The sequence below is a fragment of the Podarcis melisellensis genome, assembly GCF_964234715.1.
Source record: "Podarcis melisellensis genome assembly, chromosome: 12".
Lineage (NCBI taxonomy): Eukaryota > Metazoa > Chordata > Lepidosauria > Squamata > Lacertidae > Podarcis > Podarcis melisellensis.
In genome coordinates, this window is record NC_138544.1 from 56715860 (window position 1) to 56738481 (window position 22622).

Below are 22622 nucleotides of genomic sequence, written 5' to 3' on the forward strand. Positions count from 1 at the left end.
GAGACCGTCTTTAAAACCCTTTTGTTGACCTCCAACATTACGCTTTTGATTTTTAAGTTTTAATAGAGTACAGTGGTACCTCTGGTTGCGAACGGGATCCGTTCCGGAGCCCCGTTCGTAACATGAGCAGAACGCTGTGTGCACGAGTCGCGATTCGCCGCTTCTGCACATGCGTGTGACGTCATTTTGAGTGCATGCGCGAGCGGCGAAACCCAGAAGTAACCCGTTCCGTTACTTCCGGGTTGCTGCGGGACGTATCCTGAAAGAACGTAACCTGAACCGAACATAACAAGAGGTGTGACTGTAGTTGCTTTGGAAGACGATAATCAACATGACCAGTCCAACAATGTTGATGTTGAAGAATCATTGCTTCCAGACTGGGGATCTTTGCTTCTACTAGTACACTGATATTAGTTCTCCTGTCTTCCCAGGTGATGTGTAAATTTTTTCAGAGACACTGTTGATGGAATCTTTCAAGGACTTGGAGATTTCTCCAGGCAGCCAGCACCCCCTGGCCAGCGTCAGAGACGCCATTCACCTGTGGCGCTTGTAGCCAGGACTGCTGCAACAAACAGCTGTGCAGGGAGGGAAATGAACGAATTCCTATGCCCCACAAATAACCCAGAGATGCATTTTAAATAAAAGGACACATTCTACTCATGTAAAAACACGCAGATTCCGGGACCATCCACAGGCCGGATTGAGAAGGCGATCGGGCCGGATCCGGCCCCCGGGCCTTAGTGTGCCCGCCCGTGGAGTTACCCTTCCCTTCACCTTTCTCAGTTTAGACTGGAGCCCCCTCGGGGCAGAGACCTGCCCCTTTCTGCTTAGGCGAGGCTGCAAATTGCTGAATAGACTGACGGAAGCCAGGGAAATGGAGACAAGGGCAATCTTATTCCAGCCTCTTCTTTCTCCTCAGGGAGCAATGGCCACCCCACAGCGTCTGATTTCTTGCACCCAGATTTATAAGGGTGAGTCAGCTGGAAACACTCCCACAGAAGAGGAGGGTGCAGCCTCTTTGCAAGACATTTTTATGAGTTGCAAAATGGGCGAAATAGCCTCTATGGATCTAAGACTATTTCGGTTGGTTTTATACTTGACTCCCATATATCATTTGTTATCTGTACCCCGAACTCTTCACTCCATTTTTGTCTTATCATATTCTAAATCATATTTCTTCCTGTTTTATATAGTGCAAGTGTAGAGTTTTTCGCCCCCAAACCAGACTTTTTGCTTGTTCGTTTCTGCTTTTCACATCCGAGCTTTGCAGAACAACTGCAGAGGTTAAGGCTCCGTGTCCGTTCCTAAACATTTAGCTGACCTTGAATTGAGTTTTATTTACTTACACCAGCCTCTTGCCAACCTGCCGCCCTAGAGACTTGCAACTCCCATCCGTTGCCAGACATCTGGGGGGCACCTGGTGGGCGAACGCCGACTTACGTGGCACCGTCCAGGCAACCAAAAGTGCCATAGGTTCATGATAAAGGTAAAGGGACCCCTGACCACTAGGTCCAGTCATGGCCGACTGTGGGGTTGTGGCGCTCATCTCGCTTTATTGGCCAAAGGAGCCGGCATACAGCTTCCAGGTCATGTGGCCAGCATGACTAAGCCGCTTCTGGCGAACCAGAGCAGCGCACGGAAACGCCGTTTACCTTCCCGCTGGAGCGGTACCTATTGATCTACTTGCACTTTGACGTGCTTTCGAACTGCTAGGTGGCAGGAGCAGGGACCGAGCAACAGGAGCTCACCCCGTTGCGGGGATTCGAACCGCCGACCTTCTGATCGGCAAGCCCAAGGCTCAGTGGTTTAACCCACAGCGCCACCCGCGTCCCAGGTTCATGATACAACTGAACAAAATTAAGAGCAATAAACTCATTCACTTGGTTTGTAGTTTGACAGCGTAACGGATCCCCTTGAAAGGTGGAGAGCTCTCCTTCCTGCGCTGTTTTCCCACAGAGCTTGGACGGCCGTTCTTGCGCTGCGATTCCTGCACTGGAGGGGTTGGACTAGAAGACCCCTCCAACTCTGTGAGTCTGTGATTTTTACACCAAGAATGTTCCAGCAGTGGACTGGGAAAGACTTACTGTCAAAAGCAGAGGTCAGCAAACTTACTGCGTCTCGGGCCACTGTCTTCATTGCCAGTCGCACGGCGGGCCGGAGGGCGGGGGAGCCATGCCCATACACGTGCGCACACGCTATTTCCAGTGCACGTCCGTGCACGGGCCTCCTCCAACCCGGATGTGCACAGGAAATAACGCTTGCACAAGTATTGGAGCCTCAGCTTCGGGACCTGTCCTTCCAGTGGGCACTCAGGGCTGATTTCCTTCAGAATGGAGAGGTTTGATCTTCTTGCAGTCCATGGGACTCTCAAGAGTCTCCTCCAGCACCAGAAGTCAAAAGCATCCATTCTTCGGCAATCAGCCTTCTTTATGGTCCAGCTCTCACTTCCATACATCACTACTGGGAAAACCATAGCTTTAACTCTATGGACCTTTGTTGGCAAGGTGATGTCTCTGCTTTTAAGATGCTGTCTAGGTTTGTCATTGCTTTTCTCCCAAGAAGCAGGCGTCTTTTAATTTCGTGACTGCTGTCACCATCTGCAGTGATCATGGAGCCCAAGAAAGTAAAATCTCTCACTACCTCCATTTCTTCCCCTTCTATTTGCCAGGAGGTGATGGGCCCAGTGGCCATGATCTTCGTTTTTTTGATGTTGAGCTTCAGACCATATTTTGCGCTCTCTTCTTTCACCCTCATTAAAAGGTTCTTTTAATTCCTCCTCACTTTCTGCCATCAAAGGAGCCTAGCTTATACAGCTTTTGGCGCCTAGCTTATACAGTGGTACCTTGGTTTATGAACTTAATCCGTTCCGGAAGTCCATTCTTAAACCAAAGCATTCTTAAACCAAGGCGTGCTTTCCCATAGCAGCGGGGGACTCAATTTACAAATAGAACACACTCAACACGTTCCGCTTCCAAGGCAAAGTTCACGAACCAAAACGCCTACTTCGGCTTTGCAGCGTTCTTAATCCAAGTTGTTCATAAACTAAGCCGTTCTTAAACCAAGGTACCACTGTATATCTGAGTTTCTCACACTGCATAGGATCATTGTAGGGATTAACATGAACCATTTACCCTTTGGAGAAAAAGATGGGAGATTAATGCAATTAACCAGCGAATTTCTAACCCTGATTGCAATGCGGTGCGCTTGGCATTACAAAGACCTGGACTACAGCGTGCAGGGTGGTCTTAAGGCCCATATCTCTTTAAGGCTCCCCAGCCAGTTGCTTTATCCCGGGTTAGCTCAAGGTCACAGTCTTGTGCTTCCTCAAACTTTACCAGCCTGCCAAAAGGAAAAAAGAAAGAACCGGGAGCCAGCAAACCAAAGGTTAACCGTCAAAGTCTGAACACCTGGTTGCAGAGAGGTGGGAATTGCAGAGACCTGTCTGGAGCTAATCTGCTTGGAACAGGGCCGCCTTCTGTTTTGCAAACTCCTCCGAAACATGCAAGCTGTTAGGAGAGGCAGCAGACCCCCCCCCCAAAAAAAAACACATCACGAACACACACACAAAACATGCTGGAGAACAGGATTCCTGTCCCCTGCCTCCTTGCAATTTTCTGCTCTGCCTTTAAGAGAGAGCCTTGCAATAATTAAGTATCTCCAGATGCAAGGCTAGCCAATTAATTTTCTTTCTTCTTGGCTGGGGGGGCAGAGGGGAGGAGATATTTCCAGGAGAGCCTCTTGCTGTTCGAGAGAGAGGATTGGGGGGTCTCTCCACCCACACACTCCCCCCCCCCAACTCTGCATTGTGCAAAAAAAGTATGGATGCGATGATTCCTTGTAACATGATTCGTCTACCTCCGAAAACAGAGGGGGAGTGACAGGGCAGCTTTAGGCTTAATTGGAACAGGGTTATATTTTATTTTTTGGGATTCCAAAGCAGGCAGGGAGTGTCAGGATGGGGGCAGGATGCTTCCGCGGAGCAAAGAACACGGCCGTTTTTGTTCCACCCTCTCTCTCTCTCTCTCTTTGGGATGGAAAAAAGTTTGGCGTCTGCCAGCTGTGAGCCTTCGCGTTTGCAACCGCCCAGTTCTGGTCTGAGAGAGGTGTGTCGGTCTGTAACATGCCTGCATTCCAAAGTTTATTAATAGAGACCCTCGGGGGGGGGGGGAGGCCGGGAAAAAGAATTGCCCCACAGTCTCCAAAGTTCAGGGGTTGGAGCTTGGCTCTCCCAGCAGGCCAAAGGGTACGCGGCGAGATCGGTTAATCCTCCCAGCAGATCGAGGAATCAGCAAATTCCTGGGTCCCAGGAAACCAAGGTCTTGCTAAAAAAAAAAGTATGTTGGGTTTGGAGGTTATTTTCCTGCAACTTTTTTTGCACGCCGGATAGTTAAACTGTGTGACAGTGGTACCTTGGGTTACATACGCTTCAGGTTACAGACTTCGCTAACCCAGAAATAGTGCTTCAGGTTAAGAACTTTGCTTCAGTTTAAGAACAGAAATCGTGCTCCGGCGGCGCAGTGGCAGCAGCAGGAGGCCTCATTAGCTAAAGTGGTGCTTCAGGTTAAGAACAGTTTCAGGTTAAGTACGGACCTTCGGAACGAATTAAGTACTTAACCCGAGGTACCACTGTATCTGCAAGAGGTGTGCAGTGGTACCTCGGGTTAAGAACTTAATTCGTTCCGGAGGTCCGTTCTTAACCTGAAACTGTTCTGATCCTGAGGTACCACTTTAGCTAATGGGGCTGGCTGCTCCGCCACTGTGCAATTTCTGTTCTCATCCTGAAGCAAAGTTCTAAACCCGAGGTAATATTTCTGGGTTAGCGGAGTCTGTAACCTGAGGTGTCTGTAACCTGAAGCATTTGTAACCCGAGGTACCACTGTACCGTGGTCACCAACTGGAAAGATTTTTTTTAAAAGGGCCATAATAATAATAATAATAATAATAATAATAATAATAATAATAATAATAATAATTTATTATTTGTACCCCGCCCATCTGGCTGGGTTTCCCCAGCCACTCTGGGCGGCTTCCACAAAGACAAAAAATACACTAATATATCATACATAAAAAACTTCCCTGAACAGGGCTGCCTTAAGATGTCTTCTGATTGTCAGATAGTTGTTTATCTCTTTGACATCTGAAGGGAGGGAGTTCCACAGGGCATGTGCCACCACCAAGAAGGCCCTCTGCCTGGTTCCCTGTAGCTTTGCTTCTCGCAATGAGGGAACCGCCAGAAGGCCCTCGGAGCTGGACCTCCATGTCCGGGCACAACAATAGGGGTGGAGATGCTCCTTCAGGTATACTGGGCCGAGGCCATTTAGGGCTTTAAAGGTCAGCACCAACGCTTTGACTTGTGCTCGGAAACGTACTATAGAAACACATGGAGAATAATAAGCTAGATGACCATGAGACTTTTAATCTCAAGATTGTGGGTTCAAGCCTCAAATTGGGCAAAGAGATTTCTGGGTTGCAGCGGGTTTGACCGATGTGATTGCTTCCAGTTCTATGATTCTACCATTTAGGAGGCAACTAACACAATACGGACGCGGGTGGCGCTGTGGGTTAAACCACAGAGCCTAGGACTTGCCGATCAGAAGGTCGGCGGTTCGAATCCCAGCGGCGGGGTGAGCTCCCGTTGCTCGGAAAAGCACTTGTTTCCGGTGGAAAATTGCAGCGCAAAATTGCGGCGCCCAGAAATGGCCACATCCTCTCGTGTGGAAAAACGGGGTGTCCCAGTTTTCCTGGGATGATTGTGGGGGCTGTGCCTTTGTGCCGTGTAGATGTTGGCTGCAGGCATAGGACTCTTATCCCGTTCCATTGGCCTGACTCATCACGTCTGCATGTCTCGCTTTCTACCCTCTCCAGGTTTGGGCCCGCCAGCGATGCGAAAACGGGCGCTTCACCTCCGCCGGAGATTGCTGCGACCTTTGCCCCCCAGGTTTCGGGGTGGCCGCTCCTTGCGGGAGTGCCAACACCAAGTGCGAGCCATGTCAAGAAAGTAAGTTGCAGAGGAATAATTATTATTATTATTATTTATTATTTATACCCCGCCCATCTGGCTGGGTTTCCCCAGCCGCTCTGGGCGGCTTCCAGCAAAATATTAAAATATTCGCCAAATATTAACAGCTTCCCTAAACAGGGCTGCCTTCAGATGTCTTCTAAAAGTCAGAGAGTTGTTTATTTCCTTGACATCTGATGGGAGGGTGCCACCACCAAGAAGGCCCTGTGTTTGGTTCCCTGTAACCTCACTTCCCGCAAGGAGGGAATCGCCAGAAGACCCTCGGAGCTGGACCTCAGTGTCTGAGAGAGCAAAGCCTTCTGCTATGAGCCAACTAGATAAATTACGTAGGCAAATTAATATGGGGAAAGCAAAATGTCCCTTAGAGAAGGACCTGACTTATTTCACTTGAAGCTTGATTCTGTTTTATCTGATGTTTTAATGTGTTGTAAACAGGGTGGATTTGATTTAAATCATTTTTATTTTTTTGCAGAAAGACCCTTTCTTGCTGGTATAATCTTAATATTTTACAAGCAGAGATTACAAACTCATAAAGATATGTATAACACAATAGTCCGTTACAAAGATTTTCTCTTTTTCACTTGACAATAGTGTTGATCCTTATACCTTATCAGCTTGCAAATGGAGACTCAGTTTCAATCCTAGAGCAGGAGTCAATTATGGATTAGAAACCAGGTTTGTAATCTCTGTTAGGATCTGTAATCTTTATTTGAGTTTGTAATCCTGTCAGAATACATACTTTTGAATGGGTTAGTTTTTGTTACGATTGACTATTGATTTGTGAGTAGGGACCACTACTGAAACTTACATTGGCCTGAGTTCTTGGTGTGCTTTTTTCTTAGTACATTTACCATATTTTTCACTCTATAAGACGCACCAGACCACAAGACGCACCTACTTTTTAGAGGAGGAAAACAAGAAAAGAAATATTCTGAATCTCAGAAGCCAGAACAGTAAGCGGGATCGCTGCGCAGCCTGCATTCGCTCCATAAGAGCCAGTGTGGTGTAGTGGTTAAGAGCGGTGGACTCGTAATCTGGGGAACCGGGTTCGCGTCTCCACTCTGCTGGGTGACCTTGGGCTAGTCACACTTCTTTGAAGTCTCTCAGCCCCACTCACCCCACAGAGTGTTTGTTGTGGGGAAGGAAGGGAAAGGAGAATGTTAGCCGCTTTGAGACTCCTTCGGGTAGTGATAAAGCGGGATATCAAATCCAAACTCTTCTTCTTCTTCATAAGACGCACACACGTTTCCCCTTACTTTTTGGGAGGGAAAAAGTGAGTCTTATAGAGCAAAAAATACGGTTATAACAAGAACTCCTACCTATTTAACGTTAGCCTTCCTCTTTCCACAACAGGTGTGACATTCTCCTCTATCGCCAGCGCCACGGAGCCTTGCCAGCCTTGTTCCGTATGTCCGGGCCATGCGCTCCTACTCGATGCCTGCACCCCTGCCCACGACACGGTCTGCGCCGCCAGCTGCCCGCGGGGGCATTACCACCCTTCTGGAAACGGGAGCCAGGGCATCGAGCAGTGCCTCCCTTGCCAAGTTTGCCCCGAAGGCTACGGAGCCGCCAAGCCCTGCGGCCCCAGCAGCGACGCTGTGTGCCAGAGGTGCCCGGAGGGCTATTACTCGGAGTCGAAGAGCTCTCTGGAAGCCTGCCAGCCCTGCCGGCAAGCGTGCGGCAAAAACGAGGTCATGATCCAGGCCTGCACTCCTCTCTCCGACACGCTGTGCATGGGTAGGTACATAGGCGCGACCATAGCTGTCAACCGTCCCTTATTTGGTGGGAAAGTCCCTAATCCCAGCGCCGTGTCCTGCTGCTGTCCCTTATTGATGATGTCCCTTAAATTTCCCGGGTTTCAAAGGAAGCAGCTCCTCTCCCTCCCTCCCTGCTGGCCAGGGAGGAAGGAGGCTCCAACTGTGTTGCTTGGCTGCGTTGCTCACCCAATAAGGAGTCTAAGAACGACTGGGGGGTGGAGCTTGCATGCCTTGTGCCGATCAAATTGGTTGCGTTGCCTGGGGACTCGCCTTTGCTCAGTGCTTCCCAGCAGAGAGGTGATGGTGGTTTTCCTTGCTGCATCCCCTTTGCCGGGTTGCTGCGCTGTGGGAACCACCGCTTGAGGTTTCGTTTGGCTGCCGGCTGGGTTTTCTGCCTTTGGCTCGGAGGGGCTCAGAAGTTGAACATACCTGTGCTCTGAAAATCCCTTATTTTGGCTGCTGATCCTTTATTTTCGAGGCTGCTGGTCCCTTATTTTCAAATCTGTAAGTTGACAGCTATGGGTGCGACAGGAGAAAGGTCAAGCTGGTTTTATTTTATTTAGGGTGCCTCTCTGCACTCCGGGACACGGGTGGCGCTGTGGGTTAAACCACAGAGCCTAGGACTTGCCGATCAGAAGATCGGCAGTTCGAATCCCTGTGACGGGGTGAGCTCCCGTTTTTCGGTTCCTGCTCCTGCCAACCTAGCAGTTCGAAAGCAAAGTGCAAGTAGATAAATAGGTACCACTCCAGCTCACCCCCATCCCATCTTTTGCACAGTGGCCGGGCAAAAGCCTCTTTTTGGAAGCACAAAAACTGGGGAGTAAGCCAGCTTCTCTCACACTCAAAAACTTAGAATGGCATATGCACATTTTGCCTCACATCTCAGGTTCTACAGATGCTTATAACTTTTAAGAAACAAAAGCTGAGGATCTGGGTATTACTATTATTCCAGCTAGTAGAACAATCTCGACACACACACACACACACACACACCCGCTGCCCCCCGAATGCACATACATTAAAGATTATTTCATAGAGAAGATTGCACTTTTATCAGCCAAACTTGCTCCCCCAAAATGAGGTTTTTATTCTGAGTATTGTCATTTCTGGATACCTGTTTATTAAAGGTCTTTCCTACTTCCTCTCTAAAGAAGCCTAGGGCTGTAGGCAGCAAAACCATACAGGTTTGGGGGGGGGGTTAAGGCAAATTGAAACTTTGAAAACATTGTAAAATGTTTGGAATGCCTAAATATTTTTTAAATGATCCTGTACACTCGGTTAATGATGTCGAAGGTTTGCCAGGAACATTTATCATTCAGCCAGAACAGGAACACAAACAGCGCCTCCTCCTTTTATATATAAATTTATTTAATTTTCAAATTTACAATCATCAAGCAACCCAAAACAAAACGAATTCCGTGATTTCCCATGGACTTCCCTCCTCCCCTCGTGGATCAGGCTGGTGTCCCATCCTGTTCTGACAGGGGCCAAGCAGGATTCTGAAAAGCAGGATTTGAACACAGGACCCCTTTCCCGTTCTGCGGTTTCCAGCAATTCGCACCCAGAAGCATTTCTGCTGCCAACTGTGGAGGCAGAAAATTGCCATTCTGGCCAGTAGCTTTCAATAGCCCTCTCTTCCATGAATTTCTTATTCAAATCTTTCGGGCTACAACTGCCATCAGCCGGCCATCGTCCCAAACACCTGGAGGGCGTTAAGTTGGGGAAAACTCCCCGTGGAAGACTTGTACTGTTTTGGGGGGACAGGAGGCGGGCAGGTGTGGAGGATTCCCTGGTCCTGAATGGGGCAACTGTGCCCCTGAAGGACCAGGTGCGCAGCCTGGGAGTCATTTTGGACTCACCGCTGTCCATGGAGGCGCAGGTCAATTCTGTGTCCAGAGCAGCTGTTTACCAGCTCCATCTGGTACGCAGGATGAGACCCTACCTGCCCACGAACTGTCTTGCCAGAGTGGTGCATGCTTTAGTTATCTCATGCTTGGTCTACTGCAATGTACCCTATGTGGGGCTACCTTTGAAGGTGACCCGGAAACTGCAACTAATCCAGGATGCGGCAGCTAGACTGGTGACTGGGAACGGCCGCCGAGACCACATAACACCGGTCCTGAAAGGTCTACATTGGCTCCCAGTACGTTTCCGAGCACAATTCAAAGTGTTGGTTCTGACCCTGAAAGTCTCGGTCCTGTATACATGAAGGAGTATCTCCACCCACATTGTTCTGCCCAGACACTGAGGTCCAGCTCCGAGGGCCTTCTGGCTGTTCCCTCCCTGCGAGAAGCGAATTTACAGGGAACCAGGCAGAGGGCCTTCTCGGTGGTGGCACCTGCCCTGTGGAACGCCCTCCCATCAGATGTCAAGGAAAGACAGTGGTACCACAGGTTAAGTATTAAATTCGATCCATAGGTCCGTTCTTAACCTGAAACTGTTCTTAACCTGAAGCAGCACTTTAGCTAATGGGGCCTCCTGCTGCTGCCACGCTGCCGGAGCACGATTTCTGTTCTCATCCTGAAGCAAAGTTCTTAACCTGAGATACTATTTCTGGGTTAGCGGAGTCTGTAACCTGAAGCATCTGTAACCCGAAGTACCACTGTAAACAACTGTCTGACTCTTAGAAGATGTCTGAAGGCAGATTCCCTGTTTAGGGAAGTTTTGAAAGTTTGATGTTTTATCATGTTTTTAATATTCTGTTGGGAGCCGCCCAGAGTGTCTGGGGAAACCTAGCCAGATGTGTGATGTAGAAATATTAGACGATGATGGTGGTGGTGACTTTGCTGATTTGGGCATCCATCTTGCTGCTCCTGTAGAAAAACTTTCCCTTGAGGGAGGAGCGCTTGTGTCCACCGCCGCCGTGAACTTCGCTGCTCTCGCTCTCCCGCAAGGCCTTTCAAGCTTTGTTTCGGAGCTACAGTTGCGGTTTTTTGTCTGCGAGAACAGAGTCTCCCTGGGTTGCGGCTAATCCACCCTTTTGTCCGCGGCTCTTGCCCCTAATCCTACTCTAGCTGTCTCTCTCTCACATCTTCCTTGCTCAATTCACCCTCCCTGAGCACCCTGCTGTCCTGAGAAGGCCGCGATCCCTCGCGGTGTGTGGATGGGAGAGTTTTGGTGGGGTGGGGGCCTCCGTGGCAAGACCGCGGAGGTTTCCACGGCTGACCCCCCCTCCCTCTGCGTGTTCGTTCAGTCTTTCGCTCCTTAACGTTCGCCGCCTTTTGGAACGGCGTCACTCTCCTAGCCGTGGGGCTGGGGGCGGTTTTGTGTGTGGTTTGGTGGGGAGGAGGGGGGGGGAATGGGGCTGTGAACGAGTTCCCGAATGAGACAGGACCCTTGTGGGATTTGCCGGGAGGACAGAAAAGAACAGCAGGGGGAACGAGTCTCCTATCGACAATATTGTAGGAATTATCCCTGTCGTTCCCCTGCACCGAAATATATTCAGTTTTCCAACAGCATGTATACCCATCTCTGCAAACCCCCTCCCCTGATTTTCTATCCTCTCCAACTCAGCCCTGGTTTTCTCACTCCCCTAAACTTGAAATTTATTAACGGCGTTGAAAGAGGTTTTGCAACCAAGCTGGAATCCAGTGTTTCGGGGACATGACCCAAACTCCCTGACAGAGCAGCTGCTTTGAATGTAGAAGGCCCCAGGCTAAGCCCTGGGTGTCTCCCGGTTGTTGTTGTTTAGTCGTGTCCGACTCTTCGTGACCCCCTGGACCAGAGCACGACAGGCATTCCTGTCTTCCACTGCCTCCCGCAGTTTGGTCAAACTCATGCTGGTAGCTTCGAGAACACTGTCCCACCATCTCGTCCTCTGTCGTCCCCTTCTCCTTGTGCCCTCCATCTTTCCCAACATCAGTGTCTTCTCCAGGGAGTCTTCTCTTCTCATGAGGTGGCCAAAGTATTGGAGCCTCAGCTTCAGGATCTGTCCTTCCAGTGAGCACTCAGGGCTGATTTCCTTCAGAATAGAGAGGTTTGATCTTCTTGCAGTCCATGGGACTCTCAAGAGTCTCCTCCAGCACCAGAATTCAAAAGCATCCATTCTTTGGCGATCAGCCTTCTTTATGGTCCAGCTCTCACTTCCATACATCACGACTGGGAAAACCAGAGCTTTTACTATACGGACCTTTGTAGGCAAGGTGATGTCTCTGCTTTTTAATATGCTGTCTAGGGTGTCTCCCTAACAGCTGGGAAAGCCTCGCGGTCTGAAAGCCTGGGCCTTTGATGCTGGTGCCAGTCATTGCAATACTGGGTTGGATAGACTAAGGGTTTGAGTTACTTTTAAGCTGTCTTCCTGCGGGCTGCTGTGAGGATATTTTTTGAGATTGATCCTTTATTAGTCATAGCAAGCCACACATTATCAAACAGACACCGTATACAAATTGTGCAAAATATGAACTCAACATAACAAGGTTTGTCCCAGTCAGATCTTTGACTCCAGAGGAAATCAATTTGCAAAAATAATGCAATACAGCACTACCGAATCCCCAATCAATTAAGAACCACTAATTCTCTTTATAATGGCTCAGTCTTTCTACATGGACAGCGCTCAAAAATCCAGCCACTATTAAACTAATTTGATCATTCCTGTCCGAAAGCAGGTCCTGAACCGATGGTAGCATAGAAATCTGCCTATTAAGTTGTAAGGACTCTAATAATTTTCTTCTGGCATAAATGCCAAAATCACAGGAAAAGAAAATATGCTCCAAAGTGTCAGGTTCCTGTTTACTACATTTGCAGAGACGCTCTGATTCTGGGAGAGCTAAATATCTCACTGTGAGGATATACAAACCAGGAATTGGCTCTGATACCAGTCGCTGAGTGGAAGGGCAGCTGCCTTGCATGTAGAATGTCCTGGGTTCAAAACTTTGTATCTCTTAGGTAGAAGAATGTCAGCTGGTAGTGCCGGCGAATACTTTTTGGGGGTGAGGGCCTTAGATCAGTTGCAGAGCGGCACTTCCTTGCCTGCAGGTAAAGGTAAAGGGACCCCTGACCATTAGGTCCAGTCGTGGCAGACTCTGGGGTTGCAGCGCTCATCTCGCTTTACTGGCCGAGGGAGCCGGTGTACAGCTTCCGGGTCATGTGGCCAGCATGACTAAGCCGCTTCTGGCAAACCAGAGCAGCGCACGGAAACGCCGTTTACCTTCCCGCTGGAGTGGTACCTATTTATCTACTTGCACTTTGACGTGCTTTCGAACTGCTAGGTTGGCAGGAGCAGGGACCGAGCAACGGGAGCTCACCCCGTTGCAGGGATTCGAACCGCCAACCTTCTGATCGGCAAGTCCTAGGCTCTGTGGTTTAACCCACAGCGCCACCCGCATCCTTGCCTGCAGAACACTCCAAATTCAATCCCTGGCCTCTGCAGGCAAGGCTGGCAATGCCCTCTGCCTCCCAAACATTTCTCAGGGCGTGGGATCTTTGGTCAAAATCATCTTTTCACTTTCCCGATGAGTAGACCCAAAGTTACTTCCGCAAAGGTGCGGCAATGCAGAAGTCCTTCCAGATCCCCAGACCCTGAATTCTGGCGGATGTATCAACCATAGAATCCTAGAGGATTTGGAAGGGACCCTCAAGGATCATCTAGTCTAACCCGCCGGCAATGCAGGAATCATAGCTTAAGGATCTCTGACAAATGGCTGTCTAACCTTTGTTTGGAAAGCTCCGATGAAGGAGAGCCTTCCCAGGTTACGAGGTTCTTCCTTCAGATGGAAAATCCTCGGTCCTGCTTTCTAAATTACTATGACATTCATACCCCACCTTTCCTCTTAAGTAACTCAAGGCGGTATACTTTGTCCCCTTTTGTGTTTTATTCCTACAACAACCCTGCGAGGTAGAAAAGATTGATCGGCTCAAGGTCACGTGGTGAGCCTGAGCGGAGATTTGAACCCAGGTCTCCCAGCGCCCTAACCACATTGGTGTAACCTCGCCACCGCTTGCTTTAGACGACAAATCTTGCTTATTCTTGCAAAGAAAAAAAATAAACTCGCCTGCTACATTTTGGGAAGCTGACATTAAACTCTCGCTCAGAATGAGAAGAAAATGTCTGAAAGCTACTATACAAGAGAGCTTCTTTTATTTTGAGAGAATAGCCCGAGCTTTACAGCAATTCCCCCCCCCGATCCCCCAAAATGCTTTCATTTTCTCCGTTTCTCTTCAAGAGAGAACAGATTCCCTTTCTTCACTTCGCTTTGGCAGAGACAACCGTCAAGATCGTCTCCTTTGGCTGTGAACGTTGAGAGCAAAGTGCGCTAGGGCACAGTGGCAGAAGAAGCGAGGCCAGATGGCTTTGGGTAGAGGTCTGGACATGGTCTTCATGAACGCTGGACTCTTGCCTTTCATACTGTAGATTTTGGGATATACGCATAGCTGTCAACCGTCCCTTATTTGGTGGGAAACTCCCTTATCCCAGCGCTGTGTCCCGCTGCTGTCCCTAAGAACGACTAGGGGGTGGAGCTTGCATGCCTTGTGCCGATCAAATCGGCCACGTTGCCTGGGGACTTGCCTTTGCTCAGCGCTTCCCAGCGGAGAGGTGACAGTGGTTTTCCTTGCTGCATCCCCTTTGCCGGGTTGCTGCGCTGTGAGAACCACCGCTTGAGGCTTCGTTTGGCTGCTGGGCGGGCTTTCTGCCTTTGGCTTGGACGGGCTCAGAAGTTGAGCATACCTGTGTTCAGAAAATCTGTTATTTTGGCTGCTGATCCCTTATTTTAGAGGCTGCCGGTCCCTTATTTTCAAATCTGTAAGTTGACAGCTATGGATATACGGAATAACGGCCACACTCAAAGCTGAGCTGAGGAACCTGTGCCCCCTGTCCTGGGCGTCTCTGGACTACAAATCCCATCATCGTGCTGGTTTTGGGATAATGGCAGAGCTGGCCCTACCACTAGGTTCCCGCAAAGCTATTTTTCGACCTTCCGGACAGGTTTAGACCAGGATCACACAAGAAATCCCTATTGGAGAAAACACAGGGACGTTAGTGCGCCTCCAGGGGTTGAGTCAAACCGCTGTGATAGTGGCAGCCAAGCAACCTACAAGGGGTGCAAGTCTGGGCAGTGAGTCTGGAGGTCCTGGGCTGCCCAGACGACAAGACCACCCTCCATAGCTGTCAACTTACAGATTTGAAAATAAGGCACCAGCAGCCTCTAAAATAAGGGATCAGCAGCCAAAATAAGGGATTTTCCAGGCACAGGTATGTTCAACTTCTGAGCCCCTCCGAGCCAAAGGCAGAAAGCCCAGCCAGCAGCCAAACGAAACCTCAAGCGGTGGTTCCCACAGCGCAGCAACCCGGCAAAGGGGATACAGCAAGGAAAACCACCGTCACCTCTCCGCTGGGAAGCGCTGAGAAAAGGCGAGTCCCCAGGCAACGCGGCCGATTTGATCGGCACAAGGCATGCAAGCTCCGTCCCCCAGTTGTTCTTAGGCTCCTTATTGGGTGAGCAACGCAGCCAAACAACCCAGTTGGAGCCTCCCTCCTCCCTGGCCGGCAGGGAGGGAGGAGCTGCTTCCTTTGAAACCTGGGAAATTTAAGGGACATCATCAATAAGGGAGAGCAGCGGGACACGGCGCTGGGATAAGGGACTGTCCCGCCAAATAAGGGACGGCTGACAGCTATGCCCCCCTCTCAGCTTCACTGAGAAAAACAACAAGACATTGGGCATCTGCTTGGTTGCCAGAAGGAGGCGTGCAAGGCGCCATCCAACTGCCTTAGGGACCGCAGTCTAGGTTTGTGTAGGCTTTACTTCTTAGCCTCTCCTTTTCCCAATGATATCTTGCAAGTTAGCGGAGGTTTAGGATCAGATATTTCCTTCTCTTAGACAGGCTCCCTTCCCAAGATGATGACCTCTGTCTGTCCATCACTTCCCTCAGTCTACGGCACGTGACTTCTATCTATCTACAGTCATACCTCGGGTTGAAGTTGCTTCAGGCTGAGTGTTTTTGGGTTGCGGAAGTAACAGAATGCGTTACCTCCGGGTTTCGCCACTCGCACATGCGCAGACTTTTGAGGTATTCATTTAGCAACTCCCTGTTATCGTCTGATAACAAATGTTGGAAATGTAAGGAAAATGAAGGAACATTCTTTCACCTCTGGTGGACCTGCCCTAAAGTGAAGGCCTTCTGGGAAATGATATATAATGAGTTAAAAAAGGTATTTAAGTATACCTTCACCAAGAAACCAGAGGCCTTCCTTCTGGGCATGGTCGGCCAGAACGTGTTAAAGAAGGACAGAACATTTTTTATGTATGCTACAACGGCGGCAAGGATACTTATTGCTAAGAGCTGGAAAACTCAAGATCTACCCACACTGGAAGAATGGCAGATGCAGCTGATGGACTATATGCAACTAGCTGAGATGACTGGCAGAATCCGCGACCTGGGAGAGGAGAGGGTTGAAGAAGACTGGAAGAAATTTAAGATTTATTTACAAAAGTACTGTAATTTGGTTGAATCCTAACAAGGAAGCCAGAGCAGAAATAACTGTCTACCATTAAATTATAATTTTTATTTGAGTTTAATCTAAATACTGCACTTAAGATCATAAACAAGATGATAATTTGCTTGGAAAAATTCGTTTTTAATGATGAAATGGAAGCGGGAGACGTGAGGGAGTCCACAATAGAATGAAAGGATGTTATGAAACCTATTCTGTTTGTTAAATATGTATCTGTAAAAAATCTTAATAAAAATTGTCATTTAGCAACTCCCTTTCTTTTTTTACTTCACTTTTTGGTTTTTGGCTCTCAGAATACTTAGAATTAGCCAAATTGACACTCATAATAAGACAAAAACCAAAAACTGAAGCACCACTTGAGCTAATGGGGCCTCCCGCTGCTGCACGATTTCTGTTCTCACCCTGAAGCAAAGTTCTTAACCCAAGGTAATAATTCTGGGTTAGCAGAGTCTGTAACCTGAAGCGTATGTAACCCGAGGTGCCACTGTATACTTCTACGGACTTTCAAAGATTGACAGACGTGTGTTCATTCATTTCAAATATATTAGAGAATTGACAAGTGTACGCATTGTGCTTTTTGTTGTACTAAATCATGTATATCATGCAATAAGAATTGAAGTCCTATCTAGTATACTGGAGCTAGCCAATCTAACCGGAAGAGTCCGCGACCAGAAGGAGGAGGAACATCACGAAGAATGGAAGAAATTTAATGATTATTTGTTAAGCTAAAATAACTGGAAATAGCGTCCAGATACTTAAAGGGCTTAGGATTGTATCTATGTTAACTGATAAAATAATATGTTTAATACAAGAAGGAGAAGATTTAAAGATGTTAATGTTTAATTTAAAGGGTATTAAAATTGGGATTTGGAAAACCGTTATAAGGATATGCAATGAAATTCAACTAAGGGGAAACGAGGAAGTCGTTTTACAAAGTAAATAACTGTTATTTTCAATAAGGTTATGATTTATGTCCGTTATGTTTTGTTTTATGTTTTTGTTTGTCATTGATATTGTAAAAACTAATAATTTTTTTGCAATATATATATATATATATCTAGTATACTGGTCTTTATGCCTCCACACTAAATAACTTTTGCACTTCTTTTTCCAGATAAAGAGCTTCAGATCCTGAAACGCAGCAAAGGCGAGGCCCGCAAGGAGTTCCCCCAAAAGACGCCGCTCCTGGATTCAGAAAGCAGCCTCGCTCCCAATGCGTCCTCTTCAGAGTTCGTGCCGCCGTTGGCCGAGGACAACAGCAAGAACATAATCCCCGTCTACTGCTCCATCCTGGCGGCCGTGGTGGTGGGACTCCTTGCCTACGTGGCTTTCAAATCGTAGGTCTGGGACGCTCAGGGTGGGACGGGCGTCTATAGGGGATTTTGGCAAGCAATGTGCCTTTGCGGCTGTGCAGGCTAGTGGTTGGAGCACACTTGGAGGGCAGAGCAAGCAGGAGTGTTTGCACAGTTTATTATTATTATTATTATTATTATTATTATTATTATTATTTAGATTTAAGATGGAGCTTTTTGCGCACAGCAGCTCAAAGCAACTTGCAGCATTGGAAATGAAAATAATAATAATAATAATAATAAAATAGCAACAACAACAGCAATTAATTATTATTATTATTATTATTATTATTATTATTATTATTATTATTCTGAAGGCTCCCCTTCAGAACCGGGCACTCAGCTCCCAGGCAGGCCTTGCACACAGCAAACACGAAAAAGACAACAACAACAACAACAGCATCAACAACAACAACAACAATTTATTATTTATACCCCGCCCATCTGACTGAGTTTCCCCAGCCGCTCTGGGCACATATTAAAACCAGCATTTTTAAAAATCCTAAAATAATAATAATAATATTTTATTTATATCCCGCTCTCCCCAGCCGAAGCTGGGCTCAGAGTGGCTAACCACAGTAAAAATAACACAGCTTACATAGAATCACCATCAATTAATTGAAATTCATTGTAAAATCAATTCATTCTAAAATCAATTCATCCATTTATATATTTTAAAGCTATGTTAAAACATCGGGCCCACGCAAAAAAGGCCATTGGTTAAAAGCCAGAAGGCCTGACCAGTTGGTAGAGCATGAGATTCTTAGTCTCTGGGTTGTGGGTTCGACTGCTGCATTGGGCGAAAGATTGGACTAGATGATCATCCTGGTCCCTTCCAACTTTATGATTCTGTGACAATTAAAAACAAACGATTTGCCTAATCCTCTTTTAAAGCCATCGAAGTTGGTGCCTCACCACTGTTTCCTGTGGGAGGTAGTTCCGCAGATTAACTGTGTCAAGAAGGACTTCCTTTCCTCTCTCCCGGATCCTCCATCTTCCTTGGATGTCCGCCAGTTCTAGCGCTATGAGAGAGGGAGGAAAGCTGTTCTCGGGATTGGCCTGGCCATCGGAAATTACCACTTAGGCTGAGCCAGACCAGTTCCTCCCAGTAACGCCAACACGGACTGGCAGCATCTCTGCAGGGCTTCAGGAAGAGGACGTTCCCAGCCCTACCATCGGGGGTTGAGCCAGGGACCAACTCAGGTTGCGGCGCTCATCTCGCTTTACTGGCCGAGGGAGCCGGCGTACAGCTTCCAGGTCATGTGGTCAGCATGACTAAGCCGCTTTTGGCGAAACCAGAGCAGCGCATGGAAACGCCATTTACCTTCCTGCAGGAGCGGTACCTATTTATCTACTTGCACTTTGACGTGCTTTCGAACTGCTAGGTTGGCAGGAGCAGGGACCGAGCAACGGGAGCTCACCCCATCGCAGGGATTCGAACCGCCGACCTTCTGATCGGCAAGTCCTAGGCTCAGTGGTTTAACCCACATCACCACCCGCATCCCATAATAATAATAATAATAATAATAATAATATTTTTTTATATCCCGCCCTCCCCGGCCAGAGCTGGGCTCAGTGCATCTAACACCAATAAAATAAAATCACAGTAAAAACATAATAGGGGAGAAAGAGAGGGAGAAAAACCCCCAATTTAAAATACAATTTAAAAAGCAGCCTCATTTTAAAATAGCTGATAAATCAAGACCATAAGGGGAGGGAAACATAAGGGTCAGACTGATTCCAGAGCGAAGGCCAGGCGGAACAGCTCTGTCTTGCAGGCCCTGCGGAAAGATGTCAAGTCCCGCAGGGCCCTGGTCTCTTGTGACAGAGCGTTCCACCAAGTCGGGGCCAGTACTGAAAAGGCCCTGGCCCTAGTTGAGACCAATCTAACCACCTTGCGACTTGGGACCTCCAAAATGTTGTTAGGGGAGGGCAGGACTCGAACCCGTGGCTTCAAGTTACAAGGACGGAAGGAAGATTCCGACTCAACATCAGGAATAATCTTCTGACAGGGAGAGCTGTTCAGCAGTGGAACAGTCTGCCTTGGGTGGTGATGGACTCTCCTTCCTTGGAGGTTTTTAAGCAGAGGTTGGATGGCCAACTGTCGTGGATGCTTTCGCTGAGATTCCTGCATTGCAGCGGGTTGGTTCCCTTCCAACTATACGATTCCAGTATTCTACCCACTAAGATCTGGCCCCAATAAGCCCCAGATAATAATAATAATAATAATAATAATAATAATAATAATAATAATAATAATAATAATAATATTTTATACTGGCCTCAGTCCAGTATACCTGAAGGAGTGTCTCCACCTCCATCGTCCAGCCCGGACACTGAGGTCCAGCTCTGAGGGCCTTCTGGCGGTTCCCTCGCTGTGAGAAGTGAGGTTACAGGGAACCAGGCAGAGGGCCTTCTTGGTGGTGGCACCTGCCCTGTGGAACGTCCTCCCACCAGATGTCAAAGATAAAAACAACTACCAGACTTTTAGAAGACATCTGAAGGCAGCCCTCTTTAGGGAAGCTTAATAGGTTAGTGTTCTGTTGGTAGCAGCCCAGAGTGGCTGGGGAACCCAGCCAGATGTTGTTGTTGTTGTTTAGTTGTTTACTCGTGTCTGACTCTTGGTGACCCCCTGGACCAGAGCACGCCAGGCACTCCTGTCTTCCACTGCCTCCCGCAGTTTGGTCCCTCCATCTTTCCCAACATCAGGGTCTTTTCCAGGGAATCTTCTCTTCTCATGAGGTGGCCAAAGTCTTGGAGCCTCAGCTTCAGGATCTGTTCTTCCAGTGAGCACTCAGGGCTGATTTCCTTGAGAATGGAGAGGTTTGATCTTCTTGCAGTCCATGGGACTCTCAAGAGTCTCCTCCAGCACCAGAATTCAAAAGCATCCATTCTCCAGCGATCAGCCTTCTTTATGGTCCAGCTCACTTCCATACATCACTACTGGGAAAACCATAGCTTGAACTATACGGACCTTTGTTGGCAAGGTGATGTCTCTGCTTTTTAAGATGCTGTCTAGGTTTGTCATTGCTTTTCTCCCAAGAAGCAGGCGGTTTTTAATTTCGTGGCTGCTGTCATTATCTGCAGCCAGATGGGCTGGGTGATGATGATAATAATAATAATAATAATAATAATAATAATAATAATAATAATAATAATAATAATAATTTTTTATTTATACCCCGCCCATCTGGCTGGGCTTCCCCAGCCACTCTGGGCGGCTTCCAACAAAATACAGTAATGCAACAAACATTAAAAGCTTCCCTAAACATTTTCTCCCATTTCCAGCTTTGCGTAGGTGCTCTGTTGAGTCCTGGCCACGATAGGGTTGCAAAAAGACACACACACACACCAACGGGAGCCGCGGCATTATCCGAAAATGTGGGGAAAGGCTGTCCTCCCCGCTGGGCCGGGTCTCGCCGCTGGGGCCTGTCTCCTGAATAGGATTAAGCTGGGATGCTCAGGTCCAGATTAGGCCAGTCTCTTTTCTCGCCAGCCGGGGAGGCTGAGATTAATGGGGTCTGGCTGAAAAGAAGCCCAGCCACTTGCTGTTCTATTGGGAACGGGCAAAACTCCTCCTTTGTGCCGGCTTTTGGGGCGGATTTATTTCCCTCCGAGCCGCCTCACCCCCTCGCGGGGCTCCCGCTCTTTATACATTCCTCTCACACCGACGGACCCCCAAGCCCAGGCCCCTCCTGCTGCTGGGGGCTCTATAGATTTGGCTGCAGCCGACGGCCCCACAACTGCTCTCCCCTGGCTCCCCAAATCCTCCTCCCGCTTCTGATTTTCCCTCGTAAATTTAGTGCGAGGCGAAGCTGTCGGCCCCCCTCTCTTTGGGGAGGAGAAGAGCCAATCTTTTCCCACACAGCGGTCCGTTTCCGAGCCGTTTCCCCCGGCCCTCTCTCCACCCCTGTTTGACCACCCCCCCCCAAAAAAGCACACACACACACAATGTTGCAGTGCAAATGTTTGCAGTTTTGCAGCAATGTCCGCCAGCTCTCCACATGGCAGGGGGTTCCTCTTGCAAATTTGCTCGGTGGTCTGTTATCAGTTTTAAAAATCTGGGGTGCGTGTCCCAGGTTCTGGTCGCCTCGTCTCAAAGCGGAGTTGGAAGAGGTTGGGAGAAGATGGATTGAATCCTGTTGCGAGGAAAAGGACCGCAGAGAAAAGGGAAGGAAGGAGAGAGGCGTGAGATTATGCCTGGCCTGGCGATAGTTGATAAGAGAAAAGCTTTCTTATGGCAGTAGAACTCGTGGGACGAAGCTGAACGTTGGAAGGTTTCGGGCAGAGAAAAGAAAACCCTTCATCACGTTAGCCTGTGGAACTCCCTGCCACAGGCCACCAACCTATCTGACTTTAAAAGAGGATTGGACACATTGATGGAGGGCGATCGATGGCTAAGGTCAGCCTCCGCAGTCAGAAGCATGGTCGGAAACCACAGAAGGAGAGTGGGCTCTTAAGCTCGAATCCTGCTTACGGGTGCCCCATTCTTTTGGGACTAGTTTAGAAAAGAATTTTTTAAAAGCTTCCGTTCCATTCTTCCAAGATTATGTTCTCCATTCCTCCCTGCTCATCCCTGCCCCCCCTCGTTTTAAGTAAGATTCCCAAACGTATTACAGTGGTAACTCAGGTTACATACGCTTCAGGTTACAGACTCCGCTAACCCAGAAATAGTGCTTCAGGTTAAGAACTTTGCTTCAGGATGAGAACAGAAATCGTGCTCCGGTGGCGTGGCGGCAGCAGGAGGCCCCATTAGCTAAAGTGGTGCTTCAGGTTAAGAACCGTTTCAGGTTAAGAACGGACCTCCAGAACAAATTAAGTACTTGACCCGAGGTACCACTGTAAATGAAAAAGTAAAACTGAGAGCAAGAACATGAATGTTCCCCAACCTTAGTGGGCTTCCCTCCTCTCTCTATGTCTATGTCTATATGTGTGTGGAGAGAGAGAGAGTTTGCTTTTTAATTAAATCCATACGGAATAGCACCATGCAGGCAAGTGATCAGATGTTGTTGTTCTTTAGTCGTGTCCGACTCTTCGTGACCCCC

The 22622-nt window shown here is 48.2% G+C and overlaps 1 protein-coding gene across 1 annotated transcript in view; it reads left to right on the forward strand.

Annotated features, from left to right (window-relative positions):
- Positions 1 to 22622, forward strand: part of LOC309353256 (tumor necrosis factor receptor superfamily member 16-like) — a 43511-nt gene that overhangs the window by 15559 nt on the left and 5330 nt on the right. Inside the window, exons 2-4 of the mRNA XM_081882588.1 lie at positions 5866 to 5998; positions 7373 to 7756; positions 17340 to 17562. Of these exons, the coding sequence (XP_081738714.1) occupies positions 5866 to 5998; positions 7373 to 7756; positions 17340 to 17562 (740 nt within the window). The remainder of the gene's footprint in view (positions 1 to 5865; positions 5999 to 7372; positions 7757 to 17339; positions 17563 to 22622) is intronic.